This window comes from Salvelinus alpinus, chromosome 9, assembly GCF_045679555.1.
Source record: "Salvelinus alpinus chromosome 9, SLU_Salpinus.1, whole genome shotgun sequence".
In the NCBI taxonomy this organism is placed as follows: domain Eukaryota; kingdom Metazoa; phylum Chordata; class Actinopteri; order Salmoniformes; family Salmonidae; genus Salvelinus; species Salvelinus alpinus.
In genome coordinates, this window is record NC_092094.1 from 68,556,200 (window position 1) to 68,583,231 (window position 27,032).

General features: G+C 43.3%; 2 protein-coding genes and 2 long non-coding RNA genes across 6 annotated transcripts; all 4 read left to right on the top strand.

The window, feature by feature from the left end:
• Nucleotides 1–3,224: 3,224 nt before the first annotated feature.
• On the top strand, nt 3,225–4,569 carry LOC139584066 (uncharacterized). Its single transcript, XR_011676686.1, has 4 exons — nt 3,225–3,256; nt 3,714–3,832; nt 4,142–4,279; nt 4,457–4,569. It is a non-coding gene; the product is annotated as an uncharacterized lncRNA (long non-coding RNA).
• Nucleotides 4,570–4,957: 388 nt separating this feature from the next.
• On the top strand, nt 4,958–9,366 carry LOC139530516 (mucin-5B-like). Of its 3 annotated transcripts, none has more exons than XM_071327004.1 (3): nt 4,958–5,623; nt 7,515–7,654; nt 7,916–9,366. In XM_071327004.1, the coding sequence occupies exon 3, from the start codon at nt 8,099–8,101 to the stop codon at nt 8,627–8,629; it is 531 nt and encodes a 176-aa protein (XP_071183105.1). In that variant the 5' UTR covers nt 4,958–5,623; nt 7,515–7,654; nt 7,916–8,098; the 3' UTR covers nt 8,630–9,366. The 3 variants fall into 3 exon arrangements, with proteins under 3 accessions (XP_071183105.1, XP_071183108.1, XP_071183107.1); XM_071327007.1 differs by having other exon boundaries at nt 7,977–9,366; XM_071327006.1 differs by lacking the exon at nt 4,958–5,623 and adding an exon at nt 7,155–7,288.
• Nucleotides 9,367–17,301: 7,935 nt separating this feature from the next.
• Nucleotides 17,302–23,658, top strand: LOC139530976 (uncharacterized). The gene is made up of 10 exons (XM_071327770.1): nt 17,302–18,359; nt 18,499–18,580; nt 18,774–18,843; nt 19,009–19,120; nt 20,705–21,872; nt 22,610–22,827; nt 22,935–22,991; nt 23,092–23,191; nt 23,289–23,462; nt 23,583–23,658. The coding sequence occupies exons 1-9, from the start codon at nt 18,345–18,347 to the stop codon at nt 23,459–23,461; spliced, it is 1,995 nt and encodes a 664-aa protein (XP_071183871.1). The 5' UTR covers nt 17,302–18,344; the 3' UTR covers nt 23,462; nt 23,583–23,658.
• Nucleotides 23,659–25,048: 1,390 nt separating this feature from the next.
• On the top strand, nt 25,049–26,904 carry LOC139584067 (uncharacterized). The gene is made up of 3 exons (XR_011676687.1): nt 25,049–25,080; nt 25,541–25,659; nt 25,967–26,904. It is a non-coding gene; the product is annotated as an uncharacterized lncRNA (long non-coding RNA).
• The last annotated feature ends 128 nt before the right edge of the window (nt 26,905–27,032 follow it).

Consider the following 27,032-nt stretch of genomic DNA (forward strand, 5'->3'; position numbering starts at 1 on the left):
AGACAGAACAAAATATATTTAGATGCATTTTGAATTCCTAAATAAAAAATATTTTCTATGTCATGTGTTTATTCCCATTTATGTACATCCTGTTTACACCTCACACACATGGTCAGTGGCTTAAATAAGAAGACAACAGTAACATGTCAGATATAGTTTAAATGTATTCATTGTTGAGTTTGCACCCCAATATGACACTTTAAATATTTCACAGAAGACTGAAATGTAACAAAACACCTATTGTGTTTATTGAGATGTACACTGAGATGCTCAGTTGGTCAATATTCCCCTTCAGTGATTCCCCAACATCTTGTCAACATGGGCTTCAAAAATGATCTCCAATATATTGTCCATGTAAAAAACATGTCTGATTATAATTAATAATGTCCGACAATACCTTTTAATTCTATGCGCTATACATTTTGCTAGCATTTTTGAATCACAACACTGAAGTGTAAAGGGGCCTCCAATTTTTTTATGGACTGGATCTTTATATTTACCACTTTGAATCCTGTTTCAGTAATAATGAAGGAGTGGTTAAAACATGCTAATAACGGTCCTCTGAGTATATCAAAAAAGGTTTATCAGAGTTATTGACCTCACAAGAAGTCAGATTCGAGTAACTTACATTGTGGTGCTGAAACTTGAAGCAGCAGCCACGGCACAATCAATCGGAAATGGACAGCTCATGGTGCTGAAAGTATGCAAATTTGAGTAAACATTATTCATTTTAATTAGGGATATGTGTTGCAGCCTATTTCTTCCTATTTAAGAAATAAGAGGTAGGTCTACCTGTTTGACAGATGAAAAGAGGCTATAGGCTGCTATATCCATAGATATGTTAGTCAATTCCTCCACCCGCCATGCACTCTTTAAATAGCCCACCTCTTTATCTGTTAAGACAGATTATTGTCACGTTCCTGACCTTATTTCCCTTGTTTTGTCTTTATTTAGTATGGTCAGGGCGTGAGTTGGGGTGGGCTGTCTGTGTGTTTTTCTATGTTGGGGTTTTGTGTTCGGCCTGGTATGATTCTCAATCAGAGGCAGCTGTCAATCGTTGTCCCTGATTGAGAATCATACTTAGGCAGCCTGGGTTTCACTTTTGGTTTGTGGGTGATTGTTGCCGTGTCTGTGTTTGTTTCGCCACACGGTACTGTTTTCGTTCGTTTGTTCACGTCGTTTATTTGTTTTGTATTTTGTCCAGTGTTTTTCGTCTTCGTTTAAATTTATTAAAAGCATGTATTCAAACCACGCTGCGCTTTGGTCCGATCCTTGCTTCTCTTCAGACGAGGAGGAAGATGAGCGTTACAGAATCACCCACCACAAAAGGACCAAGCAGCGTGGTAACGGGCAGCAGCAGCAGCGGCCAAAATCTTAGGACTCCTGGACAATGGAGGAGATTTTAAACGGAGAAGGACCCTGGGCACAGGCTGGGGAATATCGTCGCCCCAAAGCTGAGCTGGAGGGAGCGAAAGCTGAGCGGCGGCGATATGAGGAGGCAGCACGGCAGCGCGACAGGTACGAGAGGCAGCCCCAGAACATTTTCTTTTTGGGGGGGGGGGGGTAAAGAGGAGTGTGGCTAAGCCAGGTAGCAGACCTGAGCTCACTCCTCGTGCTTATTATAAGCAGCGCGTTACTGGTCAGACACCGTGTTATGCGGTTAAGCGCACGGTGTCGCCAGTACGTGCCCATAGCCCGGTGCGCTATAGGGCAGCCCCCCGAAAGTGTCATGTGAGTGTGGGCATCCAGCCAGGGCGTATTGTGCCTGCTCAGCGCGTCTGGTCTCCGGTACGCCGTTTCGGTCCAGGGTATCCATCGCCGGCTCTGTGTGCTGTGTCTCCGGGGCGCTGGGAGGGTGCAGTGCGTCCTATGCCTGCGCTCCGCTCGTACCGGGCAAATGTGGGAGTGGAGCCTAAAGGAGAGGTGCGCGTAGTAGGCACTAGATCTCCAGTGCTCACCCACAGCCCGGTTCAACCTGTGCCTGCACTCTGGAGGGTCCGGGCTAGAGTAGTATTCCAGCCTGGGGGAGTGGTGCCAGGGCTGCGCACCAGAGCTCCAGTGCTCCCCCACAGCCCGGTCCTTCAGGTTCCTCCTCCTAACACCAAGCCTCCTATAGGTCTCCCCAGCCTGGTGGGTCCTGTGGCAGCCCCACGCACCAGGCTGTCTCCGTCTCCTCCCTACAGGTGTGGCCGTCTGCCCAGCGCTGTCCGTCTGCCCAGCACCGTCTGCCCAGCGCCGTCTGAGCTGCCCGTCTGCCCAGCGCCGCCTGCACTGCCCGTCTGCCCAACGCCGTCTGAGCTGTCCGTCTGTCCAGCGCCGTCTGAGCTGCCCGTCTGTCCTGAGCCTTCAAAGCCGCCCGTCTGTCCTGAGCCTTCAAAGCCGCCCGTCTGTCCTGAGCCTTCAGAGCCGTCCGTCAGTCAGGAGCCGCCAGAGCCGTCCGTCAGTCAGGAGCCGCCAGAGCCGTCCGTCAGTCAGGAGCCGCCAGAGCCACCCGCCAGTCAGGAGCCGCCAGAGCCGCCCGCCAGTCAGGGGCAGCCAGAGCCGCCCGCCAGTCAGGAGCAGCCAGAGCCGCCCGCCAGTCAGGGGCAGCCAGAGCCGCCCGCCAGTCAGGAGCAGCCAGAGCCGCCCGCCAGTCAGGAGCAGCCAGAGCCGCCCGCCAGTCAGGAGCAGCCAGAGCCGCCCGTCAGCCAGGATCTGCCAGAGCCGTCAGTCAGCCAGGATCTGCCAGAATCGTCAGTCAGCCAGGAGCTGCCAGAGCTACCTGTCACGCCGGCGATGCCGGAATTCCCCCTCAGTCCGGTGCTGCCCCTCAGTCCGGTGCTGCCCCTTAGGCCAGTGGGGTTAATATGGAGGGTCGCCATTAAGAGGAGGCCACGGAAGCGGGGATTAACTATGGTGGGGTGGGGACCAAGACCAGCGCCAGAGCCGCCACCGTGGACAGATGCCCACCCAGACCCTCCCCTATAGGTTCAGGTTTTGCGGCCGGAGTCCGCACCTTTGGGGGGGGGGGGTACTGTCACGTTCCTGACCTCATTTCCCTTGTTTTGTCTTTATTTAGTATGGTCAGGGCGTGAGTTGGGGTGGGCTGTCTATGTGTGTTTTTCTATGTTGGGGTTTTGTGTTCGGCCTGGTATGATTCTCAATCAGAGGCAGCTGTCAATCGTTGTCCCTGATTGAGAATCATACTTAAGCAGCCTGGGTTTCACTTTTGGTTTGTGGGTGATTGTTGCCGTGTCTGTGTTTGTTTCGCCACACGGTACTGTTTTCGTTCGTTTGTTCACGTCGTTTATTTGTTTTGTATTTTGTCCAGTGTTTTTCGTCTTCGTTTAAATTTATTAAAAGCATGTATTCAAACCACGCTGCGCTTTGGTCCGATCCTTGCTCCTCTTCAGACGAGGAGGAAGACGAGCGTTACAATTATGTATGAGAGGGTATGCCATAGGCCTACCTTTTCTTAAAGAAAAGGGCAAAAAGTACACTGTTAGTTTAAGATTTTGAAGAAAATTAAACGGATGTGATTATATACAGTTATCTATAACAGCGCTTTGGTCCGCGATACTTAATGCTAGAAACAAGCTGTAAAATAGGAATACCCGGGAAAGACGTGACTCTGCATATTGGGATTGTTTTTTAATTTGGAAATAATCTAATTATGTCACTATCAATTGATTAAGCTATTCACGTTCTGAACAATAAAATAAATTTAAACAAAGACAGCTTTTTGGAAAACACTTTTGACCTCTCGTTGGGTTAAGCCAAGGAAGAAGATTAGCCAGCAGTTAAAGCTTACATTTTTCTGCGTCAGTAGGCCTACTCGGTCTGGGGTGGAAAGGTAGGCCTAACTTGAAAGTACCATGCTCAGATCCCTATTGACGTCTCAGAGTTAATTATTTGCAAACGGGTTCAGTTTCGTTGCAAATAATACACACTTTTGACATTGTAGAAATATAATAATATGAACACATAGGACTATCTGTCTATACTGTAATTTCAGTCATTTGTGATTTATTAAAAAAGTTTCTACTAATACTGTATGGTAACTCTATTGAAGTCCACTCTTGTACAGCACACTAAAGGTGAATCTCTTTCTCTACAATTTAGGAGATTTTAAGATATTTTGTTGTTTGTGATGGTACTCTAGGTGCGAGGGCCATCCTGTGCCACCAGTCAAGTGATGGTGGATGACCTTCTGACCCCGTGCTCGCCAGGTGACCCGGCTGCCATAGAATTGACCTGGATGGATGTGCCTAGCGACAAGCTGCTGTAGCCCATCTGCATGGTGAGAAACACACATTCACAGCACAGACATACTCACATTCACTGTTCACAAACATACTGGAACATGCTGTTTCAACATACACATCCAGGCATTGCAAACTGACTCTCACATTTGTGTAATTGCTGAACCATGCTCATGATTTTGTTTGTCTTCTGTGTGTGTCCCTCTGCCCTCCAGTCCGACATGCTGCCCTCACTATATACCACGCAACCCACAGTCAACATGGAGGTCTTGTTCAAGGTCAGGAAGTTCACAGAGGACTTAGAACAGGAGGGTTGAGAGCTCCTGGTTGGCAGCCTTTCGGTAACTGGCCCAATGATCTAACCTTGAGGCTACGTGCCGCCCCTTAGAATGTAGGGTGACTCCCCTAGTGGGTCCTGAACCCAGGTGTGCAGCACTACATTGCTGTGTGTCTGTATAGTTGAGGGTATATTGGTTTAGTAATACTCATTCCAGTTCTGGTCCCAGAGGGGATCTCAATACTGTTACACGTAGCCATGATCACCAAGCTACCCTTACTTAATAAAACCTGAATTCAAAAAGAACAAGATGTGCTTGTCATTATTTTATTTTAACTTGTATTATAGTATACCCACATTTCTGTCCACAACTTTTGAATCAGGTACCATTTAAATGTAAGGTGCTTAATACAGTTCCAGCCACTAGGGGGTACTCTGGTGAAGCCCATGGGAAATAAAAGAAATATAGTTTAAGTGAATTGGGAAGAGTAAGAATGAAAACTAAAGAAAGACTGTAAACGGTTGTTACCTGTGCTGACATGATAAAAAGTGGAGTAAACCGTACTTTTCGCGTTGTAGTTTATATGATAAGCTCATTGGAAGGGTAACAAATTTGGAGGCACCGCTGAAATGTATTTTCATGTGAGCACCGGCCCATATTCCTGGAACGGACAACGAGTGAGAGACATTGGGAGAGTAGCTAGCTAGCTAACGTTAGCAGGCTAACCACCTAACGGAGTGTAGCTATATTGCCATTGCCTGCATTGTCGTTGTTGCCACGTGAGTAGGACAATATGAGTCGAGAGAGGGAAATGTTGTTGGATGAAATCGAACAGAGTTTATGGACTCTAACTGAGGATAATTTACGGCACCTGTGTGTAGTTGTGGAATAGGAGGTGTAGATGACTGAAGTAAAAGGAAAGAGCCATCGCGCTTTGCGGCGCAAATTGATGGAAGATTACTGTGAGAAGGAAGATTTAATGGAATCAGAGGATGAGGGAATGTCTTGTCTGCTTCAACTGAAAGACGAAATCAAAGGAATATCGGACTCTGAGGATACTGTGAAAGTCTGCCTTACAAATCCCAGCCAGTCGGCGCCAACGAGGCAAGTGGACAGCAATATGGAACGCCGTTTGGGTCTTTGCGTGTCAACAAGATGCACGTCAAATAACACTATTTGAGACGTCAAAATAAGCTTCTTTAGCAATCAGGACCTGAATATGACTCCAGGTCACACAATAATTTAACACGTTCATAAATTTTGTACGTAGTTATTGCACATTGATTACACTCTCACTCGTATTTCATATGCCACAAAGATACGTTAAATCTGCCTGCCATTGATATTTAACTGTACTCAAGATAGCTAGCTAAAGTTAATTGTTCATAATCTAACGTTAATTATGGAATCTATAAAACGTTAACTAGTTACTGCTGTACAGTAACGTTAGCTAGCTAGCGATGTTGAATAAAGATACTTTTTTTTAGCTAGTTTGTAGCTAAAGTACGTTAGTTAAAACTGCATCGCCTGTCAATGCACGGTTGTCTTCATAGGTCGGAGGCTCAGAGTTGGCACAGTTTAGACAAGAGAACACTTTAGGGCAGTCCTTCTCAAATATTGGGGCGGAGCGATGCCATGCATGCTTTTTTGTCCGCAGGGAGTAGTTTTTTGTTGTTGTTGCACTGAACAAGAGCACACAGCACAGAGCAGGAGATATGAAGTGCAGATAACAAACCCTTAAGAGACACCATGGAAAAATATTTAACAGGGATGAAAAGAAAGGCGGAGAGATACGGAGATAATGAGACAAACGTAAGTCTCACGAAAGCTAAGATGAGGAAATATGACGACGCGTATGTAGCGCTTGGCTTCACTGTGACTACGGTGGGAGAGGAGAAAAGACCGGTATGTTTACTGTGTCGGCAGCGGACAGCATGAAGCCAAATAAATGAAGGCGTCACTTAAAGACATTACACCCCAATCACGCTGATAAGCCGCTTGAGTTTTTTCAGCGAAAACGTGCCGAATATTGCCAACAATCGTCCCGCTTTGCAAAACGTTCTCATTGTAGCCATTAATCCTGACTTCCTCATTTTGATAAAAAAAATCAGCACAAATTGTTTTATTCATTTTTGTTTTATAAGATAAAGTGTTTCATATATTGTGCTCCTGAGTTAATGTTGCTGATCAATTTGAATTTATTATTATTTATTGATTATATTTAATTTTATTTTTCAGTATCTAATGGTCAACAAAATGTTTACAGTTTTTGTAAGGCTTGAATTGTATTTATTTTTTCAGGCAAAGTGATGCACTTTAAGTATTTTCTGTTAGACTAAAAAACAATGTTAATAAAGTTATTCTTTGTTGTAAGTTGATCTATATTTCTTTCTTATTTTGTTTTCTTTAATGTTAATAAGGATACAATGTTATGCAGAGGTGTACCTATAACAATTTTATAGACAAATTATACTATTTACAGTAGCGGCGGAGAGTTGGGGGGCGCGAAATGTTTACTTCTTCCTGGGGGGGCGTAACAGAAAATAATTGAGAAGCACTGCTTTAGGGGAACTACATACAGATAAAATGTCACTGGACCCGTCGGGTCTGCGGTCTATTTGTCAGGCTAGAGACCATGTTGCGGAGCCCTCGGTGGGCAAGTGGTCATTTGATTGATGAAGAGATGGCCAGCAATCTAATTGCTGTTGCAGAGGAGTTCCTACAAGAGGCAAATGACATCCAACAACGGGAACCTTACGAAAATGCCAAGTTGTTATATTTATATCATTTTTTTTGTACGGCATGTGTGGCAAAGGCTGAGATTGTATCATTTTACTTGTCCTGTGTTAAGTCTCCTGTGTCAAGTCAATCAATGAAAAAACATTTGGTTGGCCTATAATGTTGTTCCTATATTCTATATGGTGATCTTATAGTCTTTTAACCTAAAGTTTTTAGGAGTGTATTTTGTAATTATCTATTGTATTTTTTATTTCAGTGTCCTGTCAAGCGCCTTTGGAGGGGAGGCGGTATCACATCACCAAGGAGCAGCTTGAGTTCCTCATAGATTGTCATATGACCATCAGACAAATGGCAGATGTTCTCAATGTGTCGCACTCTGGTCAAGTTGCGCATGAGGTAAGTTACTGTAATCTAATAAAGCAATTGTAACACAAGAGGGAGATCTCTACATCCCCTCTAGATTTGATCACATTCCTGATTGATGTATCTTTTTGTGTTATTTTTGTATTTAGTCATTTTCAGCTTTTCAGGTCCTACTCACTGTTGTCAGATGCTCAGCTGGATGAGAGGATCAAAGAGCTGATATCAATAAAAACAGAATGGCATCACTATAAGAGAAAAAATGGTTTTGTAAAACAAATGCATCTAGTTTTTTAGGTGTAGAATTGTTATCCATGGTGCTGTGGATGGTTACAGCAGACTTGTTGTGTTTCTGAAGGCCTCTGACAACAACAGGACCGCCACAGTCATGGAGTCATTCGAAGCAGCCATCACCAGCTACGGAGTACCATCCCAGGTGAGATGTGACCAGGTGGTGAAAACAACCGCATCTGTGCCTTCATGGAGCAGTTCAGGGGTGGTGAGAGGGGAAGTGCCCTCAGAGGAAGGAGCACTCACAACCAGAGGATAGAGCGGCTGTGGGGGGACGTCTGGCATGGCGTCTCCAACGTTTACCATGACCTGTTCACCTTCTTGGAGACGGAGCAGATCATCGACATCAACAATGAGGTGCACCTGTGGGCACTGCACTTTGTGTTCCTGCCACGGGTGAACAGAGATCTTGCTGTGTTTGCCAGTCAGTGGAACCACCATGGGGCGAGGACTGTCTCGGGTTCCCTGGCAATGCAGAGGGCCAATCTGACAGCAGTAAGGGATTTGTTCGCCCCAAATTCAACCACCATCAGCTCTCAAGCCACCACCTCAGCTCCTCCAACCACCACCTCAGCTCCTCCAACCACCACCTCAGCTCCTCCAACCACCACCTCAGCTCCTCCAACCACCACCTCTGCTCCTCCAACCACCACCTCAGCTCCTCCAACCACCACCTCAGCTCCCACAACCACTGGCGCCGCAGCTCTTTATTGGTCGTAATGGCTGATTGTGCCACAAATCCAGTTCACCATCATCACACACAGATGGAACTGTTGCGGACAATAATTCCATTGGAAGGCCCCAGAGGCAGCCTGGGAGTTGACAATCTACAGAGGGTTATGGCAGTTATATCTTCAGCGCCACTCGTTCCTACTTCAACCTGACTTACTACATACACCCCTGATACTCCCCTACTGGGATGAGGGATTCGACACTATATATCTTCAGCGCCACTCGTTCCTACTTCAACCTGACTTACTACATACACCCCTGATACTCCCCTACTGGGATGAGGGATTCGACACTATATATCTTCAGCGCCACTCGTTCCTACTTCAACCTGACTTACTACATACTTAACAAAAGTTAAGTACCTCCCCACTCCATACGATTCTGTTTGGTTATATTTGGAGAGTCAGATACTGTTAAGATATACGGCTGATGGTTATTGTATTTTGCTCTATTGCGCTTTAGCACAGCATTCCATCTGCTGACACATTATTTGTCTTCCACTCAGTACAACACGACCCAGGAGAGGCCTACTTCAAGCACTGGTTTGGAGCCTTCAGAGCGTGCCTGCTGTGGGAGGACAACAGAACATTCCGAATGGACATTATTAAAACAGAACATACATTTTTGTAATGCCCAATCGGGACTTTTATAACTTGTTAAAATAAATAATTGTGTGGAGAACGCCCTATAGTTAAAAAAATAAACTATGAAGATAGTGGTTTGAACTCGTTACATTTTCTATAATTGTGATTAACAGCAACCTATTACAGTTAATAACATAACATTGTTGACACATTGTGACAGCTCAAATGATGTGGTTGAAGATGGACTAGTGCAGGGCTCCTAACCTTGTTCCTGGAGAGCTACTGTCTTGTTGGTTCACTTTGACCCTAATCTAGTGCACCTGATTTGAATAATTACCTGCTTAATAAGTTAATGAGGTTCGTTAAAACTGAGGTTGGATTGAAAACCTACAGGAGGGTAGCTCTCCAGGAACAGGGTTGGAGAGCCTTGGACTAATGAATCTAGTTCTTAGATCAATGCATTTGAAATTCGATAAGTCACTACGAAGGTGCAGTTCCCAGAAGTGGAGATGTCACTTAATGCAGTGGATGGGAATCCTTATTTCATGTAGTTCTAATTAAGTGATAATGGTTGAACTTCATTTGTTCTTAATGTAGGACATCAAATTATCAGATTTGTATGAGTTGGCTGCAATATGGCAGCAGTACTTCAGTCAATATCAGTAAAGGATATTGGTTATTAGTGAAGTGTCAGTAAAGTGTTTCTAAAAGAATGAAACCTTAAAAACACCAAAACCAACAATATGGACTGTATAATGTAATGTTAATGACCAGCTCTGACACCAGATTGCATAGCGGAGAAGGTATGGTGGGATTCGAAATGGTCGGTAATCTGTTGACTTGGCTTTCGAAGACCTTAGAAAGGCAGGGTAGGATAGATATAGGTCTGTAGCAGTTTGGGTCAAGAGTGTCCCCCCCCTTTGAAGAGGGGGATGACCGCAGCTGCTTTCCAATCTTTGGGAATCTCAGACAACACGAAAGAGAGGTTGAACAGGCTAGTAATAGGGGTGGCAACAATTACAGCAGATCATTTTAGAAAGAAAGGGTCCAGATTATCTAGCCCGGCTGATTTGTAGGGGTCCAGATTTTGCAGCTCTTTCAGAACATCAGCTGACTGGATTTGGGAGAAGGTGAAATATGGAAGGCTTGGGCGAGTAGCTGTGGGGGGTGCAGTGCTGTTGACCGGGGTAGGGGTAGCCAGGTGGAAAGCATGGCCAGCCGTAGAAAAATGCTTATTGAAATTCTCAATTATAGTGGATTTATCGGTGGTGACAGTGTTTCCTATCTTCAGTGCAGTGGGCAGCTGGGAGGAGGTGTTCTTATTCTCCATGGACTTTACAGTGTCCCAGAACTTTTTTGAGTTTGTGTTGCAGGAAGCAAATTTCTGCTTGAAAAAGCTAGCCTTGGCTTTTCTAACTGCCTGTGTATATTGGTTTCTAGCTTCCCTGAAAAGTTGCAAATCACGGGGGCTGTTCGATGCTAATGCAGAACGCCATAGGATGTTTTTCTGTTGGTTAAGGGCAGTCAGGTCTGGAGAGAACCAAGGGCTATATCTGTTCCTGGTTCTACATTTCTTGAATGGGGCATGCTTATTTAAGATGGTGAGGAAGGAATTTAAAAAAAAAATAACCAGGCATCCTCTAATGACGGGATGAGATCAATATCCTTCCAGGATACCCCGGCCAGGTCGATTAGAAAGGCCTGCTCGCTGAAGTGTTTCAGGGAGCGTTTGACAGTGATGAGTGGAGGTCGTTTGACCGCTGACCCATTACAGATGCAGGCAATGAGGCAGTGATCGCTGAGAACTTGGTTGAAAACAGCAGAGGTGTATTTAGAGGGCAAGTTGGTTAGGATGATATCTATGAGGGTGCCCGTGTTTACGGCTTTGGGGTGGTACCTGGTAGGTTCATTGATAATTTGTGTGAGATTGAGGGCATCAAGCTTAGATTGTAGGATGGCCGGGGTGTTAAGCATGTTCCAGTTTAGGTCGCCTAGCAGCACGAGCTCTGAAGATAGATGGGGGGCAATCAGTTCACATATGGTGTCCAGAGCACAGCTGGGGGCAGAGGGTGGTCTATAGCAGGCGGCAACGGTGAGAGACTTGTTTTTAGAGAGGTGGATTTTTAAAAGTAGAAGTTCAAATTGTTTGGGTACAGACCTGGATAGTAGGACAGAACTCTGCAGGCTGTCTTTACAGTAGATTGCAACACCGCCCCCTTTGGCCGTTCTATCTTGTCTGAAAATTTTGTAGTTAGGGATGAAAATGTCAGAATTTTTGGTGGTCTTCCTAAGCCAGGATTCAGACACGGCTAGAACATCCGGGTTGGCAGAGTGTGCTAAAGCAGTGAATATAACATACTTAGGGAGGAGGCTTCTAATGTTAACATGCATGAAACCAAGGCTATTACGGTTACAGAAGTCATCAAAAGAGAGCGCCTGGGGAATAGGAGTGGAGCTAGGCACTGCAGGGCCTGGATTCACCTCTACATCACCAGAGGAACAGAGGAGGAGTAGGATAAGGGTACAGCGGCTAAAAGCTATGAGAATTGGTCGTCTGGAAAAGAGTAAAAGGAGGTTTCTGGGGGCGATCAAATAGATTCAAGGTATAATGTAAAGACAAAGGTATGGTAGGATGTGAATACAGTGGAGGTAAACCTAGGTATTGAGTGATGATGAGAGAGATATTGTCTCTAGAAACATTGAAACCAGGTGATATCATCGCATGTGTGGGTGGTGGAACTGAAAGGTTGGATAAGGTATAGTGAGCGGGGCTGGAGGCTCTACAGTGAAATAAGCCAATAAACACTAACTAGAACAGCAATGGACAAGGCATATTGACATTAAGGAGAGGCATGCTTACTCGAGTGATCATAAGGGTCCAGTGAGTAGAGGTTGGTTGGGGTCACGGCGATTCAGACAGCTAGCCGGGCCATCGGTAGCAAGCTAGCATAGGATGGAGGTCTGTTTTTAGCCACCTCGTGCGTTTCCGTCGGTAGATTAGTGGGGTTCCGTGTGGTAGAGGGGATCAATCCAATTGGCAAAATAGATATAGTTATAGTGACCCAAGAAAAATTGTCCAATAGACTTATTCAGATAGCAGCCGAAAAGACCGCTAACGATTAGCGGGCCGCAGATGGGCGTTCAGGTAATGTCGCGACAGAGGGGCCAGTTGGATAACTCCCTCGGGCAGATAACGTTGGTAGTCCAGTCGTGAAGGCCCGGTGGGGCTCCGCATTGGCAGTAAAATGGGTCCGGATAGGGGATTGTAGCCCAGGAGTGGCTGATGGAACTCTTCAGCTGGCTAGCTCCGGAATAATTGATGTTTGCTCCGGGATCAACGTAAGCCAATAGTCACACAGATAGCAGCTAGCTAGCAGCGAAATCCAGGTGTAAATGTCCAGAGCTGAAATCCGGGGATATTGAAATCCGGGGATATGGAGAGAAAAATAGATCTGGTATGTTCTGGTCTGAGTCGCGTTGTACAAAACTGGCGATAGATTTTCGAGCTAAAGGAATAGCTGATGACCACAAACCGTGGTTGCTGAATACTAACGTTAGCCAGTAAACTGGCTAGCTTTTGGCTAGCTTCTGGTTAGCTTCTGGCTAGCTTCTATTGTGGATTTCAGATTTGAGGTAAATAATAATAATTTTTTTAAATTGGTGAGGCGAGTGTTTTGGAGAGGAGAGTGTTTTGAAGTTGAGTTTTTGGAAAATAAAATATATAAAAGATATGCGGAGAAAGGTGTAAATATATATATATACAGGACACGACAAGACAAGGACAAAGGACCTCTGACTGCTATGCCATCTTGGGACAAGATGTATACAGTAAAGATGCTTAGAAATGCACTTAAGCAAGGACAGGGAAAGGCAAAGACTCTACTCAATCTGCTTCAGCACTCAGAATACACGGAGGAATGCTTGCTTACAGCAGGCAGACGTGACGTTGTCATTCCGGGTGGACAAACAAAATGGATTCATCCCTGTATCCCAAGAGGGGCTCCCTTCAATGATGAAATGGTGTTATTTGAACCGGACGTGAGAGTGATCTGGGGCCTGGACCTACAAAGTCAGGTCGTGAAAACATCAAAACGGCCATCTCGAAAAGTTGACATTGCAGTAGTGAATACTACCAAACATGACATTACCTTACCAAGACAAACAGTGATAGGGACATTACAGAGATGAGTAGCGTGTCACCCGGTTCCTGTGCCCAGTGGAGAAAAGGTTACTGTAGCACAGGTTCAGGACAGATCCCCACCGGAGCCTGGCCCTGACAACGGTCAAATAGAGTGGTGGGACCCACCTGTAGAGGTTCAGCACTTGAGCCAAGAACAACAAGAATTAGTCAAACGGATGCTCAGAGAGGAATCAGCTGTTTTCGCAAAAGATGACATGGACATAGGGTGTATTGAAAATCTCAGAATGGAGATAACATTGACTGATAACATACCAGTGTCAAAAAGATACAACGGTGTGCAACAGCCCTTGTATGCTGAGGTGAAAAGCCACCTTCAGGGGCTCCTGACCAAAACCGCACCCTGACTCAAGCAGAGAGAAACTATCACCTTTGCTCAGGGAAACTGGAATTCTTGGCCCTCAAATGGGCAGTGACTGAGCGGTTCCGAGATGACCTATTTTATGCTCCCTCTGTGACAGTGTACAGTGATAATAACCCCTTGACAGATGTACTAACTACAGCAAAACTGGATGTCACCGGTCATCGCTGGGTGGCAGAGCTGTCTGACTTTAATCTCACACTGAAGTATCGTCCTGGAAAGGTAAACACTGACGCAGACTTTCTGTCACGCTCTCCTTTGCATGCTGAACATTACATGGAAGAATGCACAGAGAAACACTCACTTGAAATGGTAAAAGCAACACTCAATAATGTTCAGACACAACAGAATGACTGTGTAATGTGGATATCCACGGTCACACTAAGGCCATCAGTGCAAGATGAGCTGTCATGGTGGGGTGGAACAGTTACAGACCGACTGTCTCCACACGATATCATGCAGGCTCAGTTAAAGAATGCGGCTGTATCGAGAATCTTGGAACTGAAAAGTCAAAGGACTAAGCCTAAACCAACAGAATGTCAACAAGAGTCATACAAAGTCAAACAGTTACTGCAAGAGTGGAACAGGCTCCGTGTCTCACCAGATGGATTATTACAAAGGAAAACAGCAAAAAGGACACAAGTTGTGGTACCAAATCAGTATAGAACACTGATTTTACAAGTACTTACACACTGAAATGGCCCATCTAGGAACAGAAAGAGTGTTGAACTTAGCACGAGAACGCTTTTATTGGCCGCGCATGCAACATGACATTGAACACTTTATCACCAAAGTGTGTAAGTGTATCAAACAAAAGATACCCAGTGTAATAACTAGGGCCCCAATGCAACATGTACGAGCTACAGCTCCCTTCCAGATGATTTCAATTGACTATGTGCATTTGGAGAAAAGCAGAGGGGGCTACGAGTACATTTGAGTTATTTTAGATAACTTTACAAAATTTGCACAAGCCTACCCCACCAGAAATAAGTCAGGGGAAACTGCAGCAAAAAAGCTTTCTGATGATTTTTTCCCAAAGTTTGGCTTTGTGTCAAAAATCCATCATGATCAGGGAAGAGAGTTTGAAAATCAGTTATTCAGAGCCTTGCAGAACTGTACGGGAATAGCCAATTCCAGAACCTCCCCATATCATCCACAGGGGAATCCGGTGGAGAGATTTAACCGTACACTGTTGTCAATGTTGCGCACACTAGATGAAGAGAAAAAGGCCAACTGGGGTGATTATCTGAACAAGGTCATTCATGCATATAATTGTACCACCAGTGATGCTACTGGGTTCTCACTGTATTTCCTGCTATTTGGAAGGGCTCCACTGCTACCTGTTGACCTTGTCTTTGGGTTACAGATAAAGGAGCAGGAGAAATCATACCAGGATTATGCTAAGAAGTGGCAGCAACAGATGGCTGAAGCCTATGACATCGCCAGTAGAAACATGGAGAAATCAACAGCAAAGGGAAAAGCCTACTACGATCGGAAGAAAATGAGTTCGGTTCTGGTCTCAGGAGATCGTGAACTGGTGAGGAACATGTCAGAACGTGGGGGGCCGGGAAAGCTAAGATCACACTGGGAGGACCAAATACATGTGGTGGTAACCAGGAAAGGTGATGACAGCCCTGTCTATGAGGTCAAACCCGAGAGCGGTACAGGCAGGGCCCGGGTTCTGCACCGCAATATGCTCATGTCATGTAATTCCCTACCATTTGAGGAACCTATTGAAACTCCCAGTAGAGGTCTGTGGAGAAGGGATCCACCCCAGCAAAATCAGCAAAATGGGGAGAGCGCTGAGTCTGAGATCTCAGATGAGGATTCTTATCCAGTATTCATCAATAGACCACGTAGGGATAAAGAGAGCAGACAGAGTAGCACACAACTAGTATCAGATAATAGTGAGGAACGGGGTCAGACTGATACAAACTTCACTGTGAAGGAGTGCCAGCCAGTCCTCAGAGAGAGCCCGGAAGGACAGGGGTAAATATGGAAACAGCTAAGGGCTCAGAGACTCAATCATCTCATGATGAAGTGGACACTGATTCATTGGGGTCAACCATGATCTTTCCCCGCCGTTCAGCCCGGCAGAGGAGGCCCAGAGACATTCGAACCTATAACACTTTAGGGCTGCCAAGCTCTTATCAGGATACCAACTAGAGATGTTCTGATGTGTATATATTTTCTTGTTTACCTTTACTAATCACAGTGTGATAATATTTAGTGGGGGTTGCGAATGCCCATAAAGGCAGACTGGACATGTCTAGATAGTTATATAGCTGTTAGGCCAGTTTTTTCTGTTGTTCTCATGACCAGTACTTACATCTTCTGTTTGTTTTGAGGCTGGTGAAATGTTTGGGACAACATTTCGTTTTTGCAGAGGGGTGTTGTAAGGGGTCTTAGTACAGTTGTATTCCAGCCACTAGGGGGTACTCTGGTGAAGCCCATGGGAAATAAAGAAATATAGTTTAAGTGAATTGGGAAAAGTAAGAATGAAAAAGTAAAGAAAGTCTGTAAACGGCTGTTACCTGTGCTGACATGATTAAAAGTGAATTAAACTGTACTTTTCGCGTTGTAGTTTATATGATAAGCTCATTGGAAGGGTAACATAAACAGATACATGTGCTGCCTTTCCAACTGATGTGAAGTTCCAACACAAATATTCATTTGAAAAAGCAATAGACTTTCACATTGTAGGCCTGTTGTATAAATAATGTAATCATAATATATGCCATTTAGCAGATGCTTTCATCCAAAGCGATTTACAGTCATTTGCACATACATTTTACGTATGGGTTGCACCGGGAATCGAACCCACAACCCTGGTGGTGGGATCGGCATTCTCTACACAGGATCATCATTTATAATGTAATATGTGTTTATAACAGTGAATTACATTGATAATACAAGTCTATAGCAGTGTAATAAGTGTTTATAACAATGTACAGCACATCTACCAACGCACCGATGCGTTTCAAGAGCCTAGACTATTTTGTTTCAGAATCCTCAGACCCCTGACAGGGAGTAGCATAGGGGATAGTGCCATCTAGTGGAATGGAAATTAAACTATTATTCCAGATATTATTTAATAAAGAATATTGAAAACCTAAATTACTTTTCAGAGATCAGAGAAACGAAACAGAACGCATCTTGAAACAGGGAAATATACTACAATTTGTGATGTGTTCAAGTAAACGATGGACTTATAATTTGAAGCTTTTTGCTCGATTTGGAATGTCGCTGATTTCATGTAGCTCTCCTGCGCATCATTTACTAAACAAAATCCCGCAAACGTAAAAGCGCCAGAATTAAACATCGCGAGATTGTAACTATGTGTGAGAGTCAGAGATTTGAAAGCAGACGCTTTCATCCAAAACGATTTACAGTAATGCGTACATACATTTTACGTATGGGCGGCCCAGGGAAATTAGACTTTTTAAAAAAGTTTTTCGAAGCAATTTCTTTACCTCTTTCTTTGTAATACTGTATGTATTCAATCATTTCGAATTGATCACTTCCCAATGGGCACATACATCAATTACATTTTTATTCCATGTTAGTTCAACGTAATTTCATCGAAATTACATGGAAAAAACATTGATGCAAAGTGGGTTTATTGTGTCACAGTGAATTTTATAATCTGCAGTCAATTTCATTATGTTTTCATGTGCCATGATTCTGACATTTGACATATGATCCTCATAGGATTAGGCTAAATAGTTTCAGTGGTGCAGTACATGTAATCTCAATTCAATACGATGTGCATATACGGTACATATAGCCAATATAGCTATTAAACCCATGTTCAGTGACTGTAATCTGTGACGCAAGTGGCCGAATATGTTTGTGACGTTCCATGGAAACCACGGTATTGTTTAAAACTCGATTCTGATTGGCTTGCAGGTCATTCTACAGCGTAAATTATAAATGAAAACGTGCTTTTATATCAGTGTGACAGATTCACAATACCGAGCGTGTCTCAAACCGTGCCGCGCTTTTATCTGCCTAAAGGTATCTTCAACCACGACTGGATAGGCTTTTTAGATACGCTTGTCCAAGGTAAGGATATGAGTCAAACTATAGCCTACTTTTAATCTTTTAGTTCCGAACTCAAGTTACTCCAGTGAAGTGATTAATCGTAAAAGTTAGTTGTTTTGACTGAGCAGTCCAATGGCCAATGCTGTTTTTGGACTATGACACCCTCTGCTATATACTATGATGAGCCAATAACATGCATAGATTATACATTAGGCATTGCACAAATCAGGTCAGAATATAAAGTTGCTATTTCCGTCAACTCAAGTTACTCAAGTCAAGTTACTCAAGTCAAGTGATTAATCTTAAGAGTTAGTTGTTTTGACTGTCAAAACAAATAACTGATGGATTATTCCAAATTAAATTGGCAATTATGCATCACAAATTCACAATATTACTTGTATTTCAATTATTCATCCAGGTCCAAGACATAAAGTTGCCTGAAAGCTGTGTAGCAATAATTCCAGCTCCTGATCCATAGGATGGTAATCACATACATGATTGGCTTAATCAAGAATCATGGATACCTTTCATGTGAGTACTCACACACCAGATTTTTTTTACATACCTCAGAAGGAAGATACCTCAATATCTGGAAGCACTGTCTCATGTAGAATTGTTAATGCTATCTCTGAAATGTCTAACAAAATGTTGACTTGATCGTTTCATCAAGACCTTCTCATCACAAGTTGGAACTAGTTGTCAACATTGGGACAGTGCTGCCCAAAATAACAGGGGCCAATATTTTCATGGAGGTAAGCACTACATTTCTGATGGGTTTAAAGACTGTATTACATTATCTAAATTTGAGAAAGTAAACCCCAGCTGTTGTTATTCTTTTCACAGTGCCATGAATGTTCTTTTCACAGTGCTCATTATGCCATGAATGTTTCATTGCTCAATAACCATAGATATTTTTCCTCTAATTTGGCTCCCATCCTCCAACAGTGAGCAAGACCTGCCAGCAGAGCTCACTGGAGCAGGGAGACAACCCGTCATCCTTTTGGCGCCTGACAAAGTACACTTTTTTTCTTCTAAATAACACTATAGTAACATCATATGCACAAAGTTACATTACTAATAAGATTGGTGTTAAGTGAGAAAGAATCCTAAAGATGGTCCAATGGGCATGGTCTGAAGCCTCTCATCATCTCAGTATGTTGAACCACCTGATTTCTTGCAGGCTTGAGATTCAGATCCTGCTGAACGATGTTAAGCAGTCGATTAACCACATGCAGGGGACGCTGAACACCATGCAGGGGCAGTGTATTGAGTTGCAGACTGCCATATCTAAGGTAGTGTCAGATGAGTCTCAGATACAGAAGAATAGGTCTATGATGGTATGGTGATATGGATTGAGATGGTGATTATAATAATGATGACTAGCGGTACCTCACCCTACTGGCGGTAAATCATTGGATCTGATTAATTCAATTCAATGCAATTCAATCTTTGAGGACTGCAACCATAGAAATACAATTTATTTACACTAATAATAAGCTATTGTCAACTTCCCGTCTATGGTTATCTTGCTCATTGCTCACTGTTACCCTATGTGTGCAACTATTATTGATTTATCACAGAAAAATAATTTGGTTGCAAATGTACCTGGTACCATGTAAATAATTGTTAGGCTACTCATTTTGAATCCACCGGTGGCAACTTGTGTGACCATAAAAGTCTGTGTGCGACTGGGCACAGTTAAATAATTTGGTTACTGACCTGCCCTACATCATAGAAGGCCCTTCAAGTCGGAACTAGGAAATTCTGACATTTCTGACTCGCTAACTCGTTATGGAATGATGATTTCAAGTTTCCCACTTGTGAAGTATCAGAATCAACCAGTAGGAAGATCTATGCTAATAACTTACATTCATTTAACTCTGAGGTTCCAAGTTTCCGATGGCATGTGAATGCGTCAATAATTGCCATGGTAATTTTGAATGTTCAGTCAGTGAGCATTATGGGTAATTGTCCTACATACTTACATCAAATGCTGTAGTAACAGTGTCATTCCAAACACAATAAATGTGAAAATGAACAAAGATACAAAATATTGCTAAAGTGAAGAAAATCAACTCAAAATTGTAGGAGGAAATGCCCCTGCAGCAGGGAGGCTTACGGTATTATAATATATTGTAGATAACATTAATATAATTTGTGTATTTACAGTATCAGCACACATACAAATGAAAGTATATGCTATGGATTGATCTACACTGAGTGAACAAAACATTAAGAACACCTTCCTATTGAGTTTCCCCCCCTTGGTGGTGGACCATTCTTGATACTCAGGGAAAACTGTTGATCGTGAAAAACACAACAGCATTGCAGTTCTTGACACAAACCGGTGCACTGGGCACCTACTACCATACTCTGTTAAAAGGGACTTAAATCTTTTGTCTTGCTTATTCACCCTCTGAATGACACTCATACACAATTCATGTCTCAATTGTCTAAAAATCATTCTTTAACCTGTCTCCTCCCATTCATCTACACTGAGAAGATGATTTAACAATTAATATCAATAAGGGATTATAGCTTTCACCTGATTAGTCTATGTCACAGAAAGAGAAGGTGCTCTTAATGTTTAATACACTCAGTGTATGTGTAATTTTTAACCTTTATTTACTGAGGCAAGTCAGTTAAGAACAAATATTTTATTTCAATGAAGGTCTAGGAACAGTGGGTTAACTGCCTTGTTAAGGGGCAGAACGAAATATTTGTATCTTGTCAGCTCAGGGATTTGTTCGTTGCAACCTTTCGGTTATTAGTCAAACGCTCTAACCACTTGGCTACGCTGCCGACCCAATGATGTTATAGATTCCAAGTGGTTGATTTTTTAGGGAATGACTATATGCTCTATATTATACCTGCAGATCATCACAGCAGCCGAAGTTGCTGTGCAGAGGGAGGAGATCCCCCGAGCATCAGGCCTCATCCCGTCACATAGGGAGGGTATCCTCCAAACAGCCAGTGTCCCTGCACAGAGGGAGGGGATTCTCTCAGCAGCCAGCATCAATGCACAGAGGGAGGAGATCCTCTCATCATTGCACAGAGGGAGGGGATCCTCATCAGGCCTCATCACTGCACAGAGGGAGGGGATCCTCCAAACAGCCAGTGTCCCTGCACAGAGGGAGGGGATCCTCCAAACAGCCAGTGTCCCTGCACAGAGTGAGGGGATCCTCCAAACAGCCAGTGTCCCTGCACAGAGTGAGGGGATCCTCCAAACAGCCAGTGTCCCTGCACAGAGGGAGGGGATTCTCTCAGCAGCTAGCATCACTGCACAGAGGGAGGAGATACTCCGATCATCGGGCCTCATCCCTGCACGGAGGGAGGGGATCCTCCAAACAGCCAGCTTCCCTGCGCACAGGGAGGGGATTGTCCCAAAGGCTAGTGTTCCTGCTGAGAGGGAGGAGATCCTCCGATCATCAGGCCTCATCCCTGCACGGAGGAAGGGGATCCTCCAAACAGCCAGTGTCCCTGCACAGAGGGAGGGGATTCTCCAAACATCAAGTGTCCCTGCACCGAGGGAGGAGATTCACCAGTCAGCCATTGTCCCTGCACAGAGGGAGGGGTTTCTCTCAGCAGCTAGCATCACTGCAAAGAGGGAGGAGATCCTCAGAGCATCAGGCCTCATCCCTGCACATAGGAAGGGGCTCCTCCGAGCATCAGGCCTCATCCCTGCACAGAGGGAGGGGATTCTTCCAGCAGCTTTTTCCATCAGCTACTATCAGAAGAATAAGCTCCTCAGAGCATCACAACTCACCCCTGCACAAAGGAAGTTGAGATTCCTGATAGCCAGTGTCACTGCGCAGAGGAAGGGAATCTTCCCAAAGGCCAGCGTCCCTGCGCACAGGGAGTGGATCGTCCCAAAGGCTAGTGTCCCTGCAGAGAGGGAGGAGATCCTCCTCACAGCCAGTGTCCCTGTGAAGAATGAAAACAATCATCCACAACCACCTCCCATCATCCCCATGGTGGCACCACTGTGGAAATGGGATGGTGGAGCGTGTCCTCCACCTGTGGATTTCTATTCCAAGAGAAGAGGTCACTTAAGCTTACCTAATTAGTAAAGAAATTACCATTGTGATAGCTTGATAATAAGTTGTGATAGGTTAAATGTATGGCTCATGTGAGTGTATATCTGTAATACTTTCATGCATTTTCTACTACATTTTACTTTTACATTTTAGTCATTTAGCAGACTCTCTTATCCAGAGCTACTTACAGTAGTGAGTGTATACATTTTCATACTTCCTTGAATCTCTCCAGGATTTCGCATGGATTTTAAAAATATTAAATATGCTAGATTTTGCAGCGACAATTATGACATTTTGCATAGCAATATGCAATTGTTTTGTCCAATTTGTTGCAAAAATGCGCTGACAAGGGAAAAAACTGTGTTGACATGTGGCTTGATTGAACCATATTATGCAGTAAATGTGCGGTGATTGGTTGAAATTGCGAGCCCTCTTTTTGTACTGTGGTAATGGGTCAGTTCTATGCGATAATATTGTGATGATGTGACTATTTTATGCAGAAATAGTTTGGTGATTGGTCAAATTTGTAAGCCCTCACATAATATGCAGGGAATTGTTGATTTTGCAACTAAAACAATGCGATTGCAGAGTCCTGGAGTAACCTCCCAGTAATCCCTGTGACTGCGTGTAGGTTAAGATTGGGTTGTAACAGAGTATCAGAGCGAGACGTTCCTACCTGTCAGCCAGTAATTGTTCTGTATGGTGACATGAGCAGAGTGGCCTGACTTCTCCCACTTATTACAGATGTCCGACTTAGATATGTTGAGCATCCTGCTATGATGTCCATCACCAAGCCGGAACACTCCGATGCCAACCCTCAGTTCCAGACTGGCAGCCGGCCGGTGGCCGAGCCCGAGACCCCTGCTGTTCACAATAACAGTGGAGGCTGGCTCAGCTGGGTCTTTGGGAGTGGAAGAGCTAATAAGAAGGAGGTTCATCTACCTGAGGACAAAGACAGATCTGTAAGGAACTGGTTCTTAACACTATATTCTATGTAGAGACAATTGAGTGGATTTTGTTTTATTTTTTTGTGTGGCTTGCTTCACATTGCTAATATCTTCTTCCTCAGATTGTCTGGGATCCAACTCTGCACAGATGGGTTAACAAAACTGAGCCCAAGGCTGAGGTACTTAAATTCAATTCAATTAAAAACAGTGAACAACCATTGTATTTCAACTGTGATAATATTACTAACAATTTGGAAAATGTGTTGATGTGTTTTACAGAACAAGTGTGTACCACCACCTCCACCGATTGGGACATATGGATATCAGGGGAACACTGGCAGTGTCCCCAAAGGAGTGAATCCTTACTCTATGAAAGCAGGTGAATATTGCTTTAGAATACATGTGGTTTAACCAAGACTGTCAGCCAATCATAGATGTCCCTGGTGAACTCCTGGTAACACCTTTCCCACTACCAGCAGGTCTATGGGGCAGCAGATACCCTACAATGAATTACAATGATTGGACCAACTCAAAGCCTCCAAGCCATGGGCCTGGACTGCTTCCTAGACAGCTCTCTGGCTTGCTCCCTCCTTCACACTTTGACCTCATGGCACCAATGGTTGTGCCACCTGACACTCTACCCTACTGAGGTATGACTCTGAAAAATCCTTCCAAATTTTATTCATTCATCATTAACTGAGATTTTACTTTAACATAGCAAATGGCTGAAGTAGCAAGAATGTAAACTATTTTTTATTTTTGACCAACAGGCCATTTGACCAGAGTGGATTTGCCATACATAGATTTTTTTCAGCATTAAAAATCTATTAAAAGATGATCTTTTAATTAAATCTCTCCTTTGTGTCCTCATGTTCACATTCATTTGATGTGTTCTATCATCGTTTACAATGCTTATTGCTTCTGCATTGTTTTACTTACTGACAAGTATATATTACACACATATATTTTATTTTAGACATTACAAAAACATATTTTTGTGCATTTTGGATTTCCTGCATTTACTTACTGTACAGACAAGTATATTTTATACACATAATAAAAATAAAAGTACATGTTTTTTTAATGTATTTCATAGACAGAACAAAATATATTTAGATGCATTTTGAATTCCTAAATGTCAATATTTTTATTTTCTATGTCATGTGTTTATTCCCATTTATGTACATCCTGTTTACACCTCACACACATGGTCAGTGGCTTAAATAAGAAGACAACAGTAACATGTCAGATATAGTTTAAATGTATTCATTGTTGAGTTTGCACCCCAATATGACACTTAAAATATTTCACAGAAGACTGAAATGTAACAAAACACCTATTGTGTTTATTGAGATGTACACTGAGATGCTCAGTTAGTCAATATTCCCCTCCAGTGATTCCCCAACATCTTGTCAACATGGGCCTCAATGATCTCAAATATATTGTCCATGTAAAAAACATGTCTGATTATAATTAATAATGTCCGACAATACCTTTTAATTCTATGCGCTATACATTTTGCTAGCATTTTTGCATCACAACACTGAAGTGTAAAGGGGCCTCCAATTTTTTTATGGACTGGATCTTTATATTTACCACTTTGAATCCTGTTTCAGTAATAATGAAGGAGTGGTTAAAACATGCTAATAACGGTCCTCTGAGTCATATCAAAAAAGGTTTATCAGAGTTATTGACCTCTCAAGAAGTCAGATTCGAGTAACTTACATTGTGGTGCTGAAACTTGAAGCAGCAGCCACGGCACAATCAATCGGAAATGGACAGCTCATGGTGCTGAAAGTATGCAAATTTGAGTAAACATTATTCATTTTAAACGTCTTCATTTTAATTAGGGATATGTGTTGCAGCCTATTTCTTCCTATTTAAGAAATAAGAGGTAGGTCTACCTGTTTGACAGATGGAAAGAGGCTATAGGCTGCTATATCCATAGATATGTTAGTCAATTCCTCCACCCGCCATGCACTCTTTAAATAGCCCACCTCTTTATCTGTTAAGACTTACAGCTATTATTGTCACGTTCCTGACCTTATTTCCCTTGTTTTGTCTTTATTTAGTATGGTCAGGGCGTGAGTTGGGGTGGGCTGTCTGTGTGTTTTTCTATGTTGGGGTTTTGTGTTCGGCCTGGTATGATTCTCAATCAGAGGCAGCTGTCAATCGTTGTCCCTGATTGAGAATCATACTTAGGCAGCCTGGGTTTCACTTTTGGTTTGTGGGTGATTGTTGCCGTGTCTGTGTTTGTTTCGCCACACGGTACTGTTTTCGTTCGTTTGTTCACGTCGTTTATTTGTTTTGTATTTTGTCCAGTGTTTTTCGTCTTAGTTTAAATTTATTAAAAGCATGTATTCAAACCACGCTGCGCTTTGGTCCGATCCTTGCTCCTCTTCAGACGAGGAGGAAGACGAGCGTTACAATTATATATGAGAGGGTATGCCATAGGCCTACCTTTTCTTAAAGAAAAGGGCAAAAAGTACACTGTTAGTTTAAGATTTTGAAGAAAATTAAACGGATGTGATTATATACAGTTATCTATAACAGCGCTTTGGTCCGCGATACTTAATGCTAGAAACAAGCTGTAAAATAGGAATACCCGGGAAAGACGTGACTCTGATGCATATTGGGATTGTTGTTTAATTTGGAAATAATCTAATTCTGTCACTATCAATTGATTAAGCTATTAACGTTCTGAACAATAAAATAAATGTAAACCCAGACAGCTTTTTGGAAAACACTTTTGACCTCTCGTTGGGTTAAGCCAAGGAAGAAGATTAGCCAGCAGTTGAAGCTTACATTTTTCTGCGTCAGTAGGCCTACTCGGTCTGGGGTGGAAAGGTAGGCCTAACTTGAAAGTACCATGCTCAGATCCCTATTGACGTCTCAGAGTTAATTATTTGCAAACGGGTTCAGTTTTGTTGCAAATAATACACACTTTTGACATTGTAGAAATATAATAATATGAACACATAGGACTATCTGTCTATACTGTAATTTCAGTCATTTGTGATTTATTAAAAAAGTTTCTACTAATACTGTATGGTAACTATTGAAGTCCACTCTTGTACAGCACACTAAAGGTGAATCTCTTTCTCTACAATTTAGGAGATTTTAAGATATTTTGTTGTTTGTGATGGTACTCTAGGTGCGAGGGCCATCCTGTGCCACCAGTCAAGTGATGGTGGATGACCTTCTGACCCCGTGCTCGCCAGGTGACCCGGCTGCCATAGAATTGACCTGGATGGATGTGCCTAGCGACAAGCTGCTGTAGCCCATCTGCATGGTGAGAAACACACATTCACAGCACAGACATACTCACATTCACTGTTCACAAACATACTGGAACATGCTGTTTCAACATACACATCCAGGCATTGCAAACTGACTCTCACATTTGTGTAATTGCTGAACCATGCTCATGATTTTGTTTGTCTTCTGTGTGTGTCCCTCTGCCCTCCAGTCCGACACTATGTACCACGCAACCCACAGTCAACATGGAGGTCTTGTTCAAGGTCAGGAAGTTCACAGAGGACTTAGAACAGGAGGGTTGAGAGCTCCTGGTTGGCAGGGGCTTTACTACTTCCTACTCAGTCTCTCCTATCAAGACCCAACTCCAGTCAAAGAGTAGCTACAGTATTACAACAGTATTACAACACTACGAACCTGCATTGGCAAGAATGATGGAGCATTTTAATTTACACACAATTGTGCAATGGAAAAAAATGTTTTTTGCATATCCCAACTCCCCCTGAGACACCCACAAGTGCCTTGCTCAAGGGCACAGCGACATCATTATTTATTTTCCCACTTTGTCGGCTACGGAATTTGAGCCAGCAACCTTTCGGTAACTGGCCCAATGATCTAACCTTGAGGCTACGTGCCGCCCCTTAGAATGTAGGGTGACTCCCCTAGTGGGTCCTGAACCCAGGTCAGCAGCACTACATTGCTGTGTGTCTGTATAGTTGAGGGTATATTGGTTTAGTAATACTCATTCCAGTTCTGGTCCCAGAGGGGATCTCAATACTGTTACACGTAGCCATGATCACCAAGCTACCCTTACTTAATAAAACCTGAATTCAAAAAGAACAAGATGTGCTTGTCATTATTTTATTTTAACTTGTATTATAGTATACCGACATTTCTGTCCACAACTTTTGAATCAGGTACCATTTAAATGTAAGGTGCATAATACAGTTCCAGCCACTAGGGGG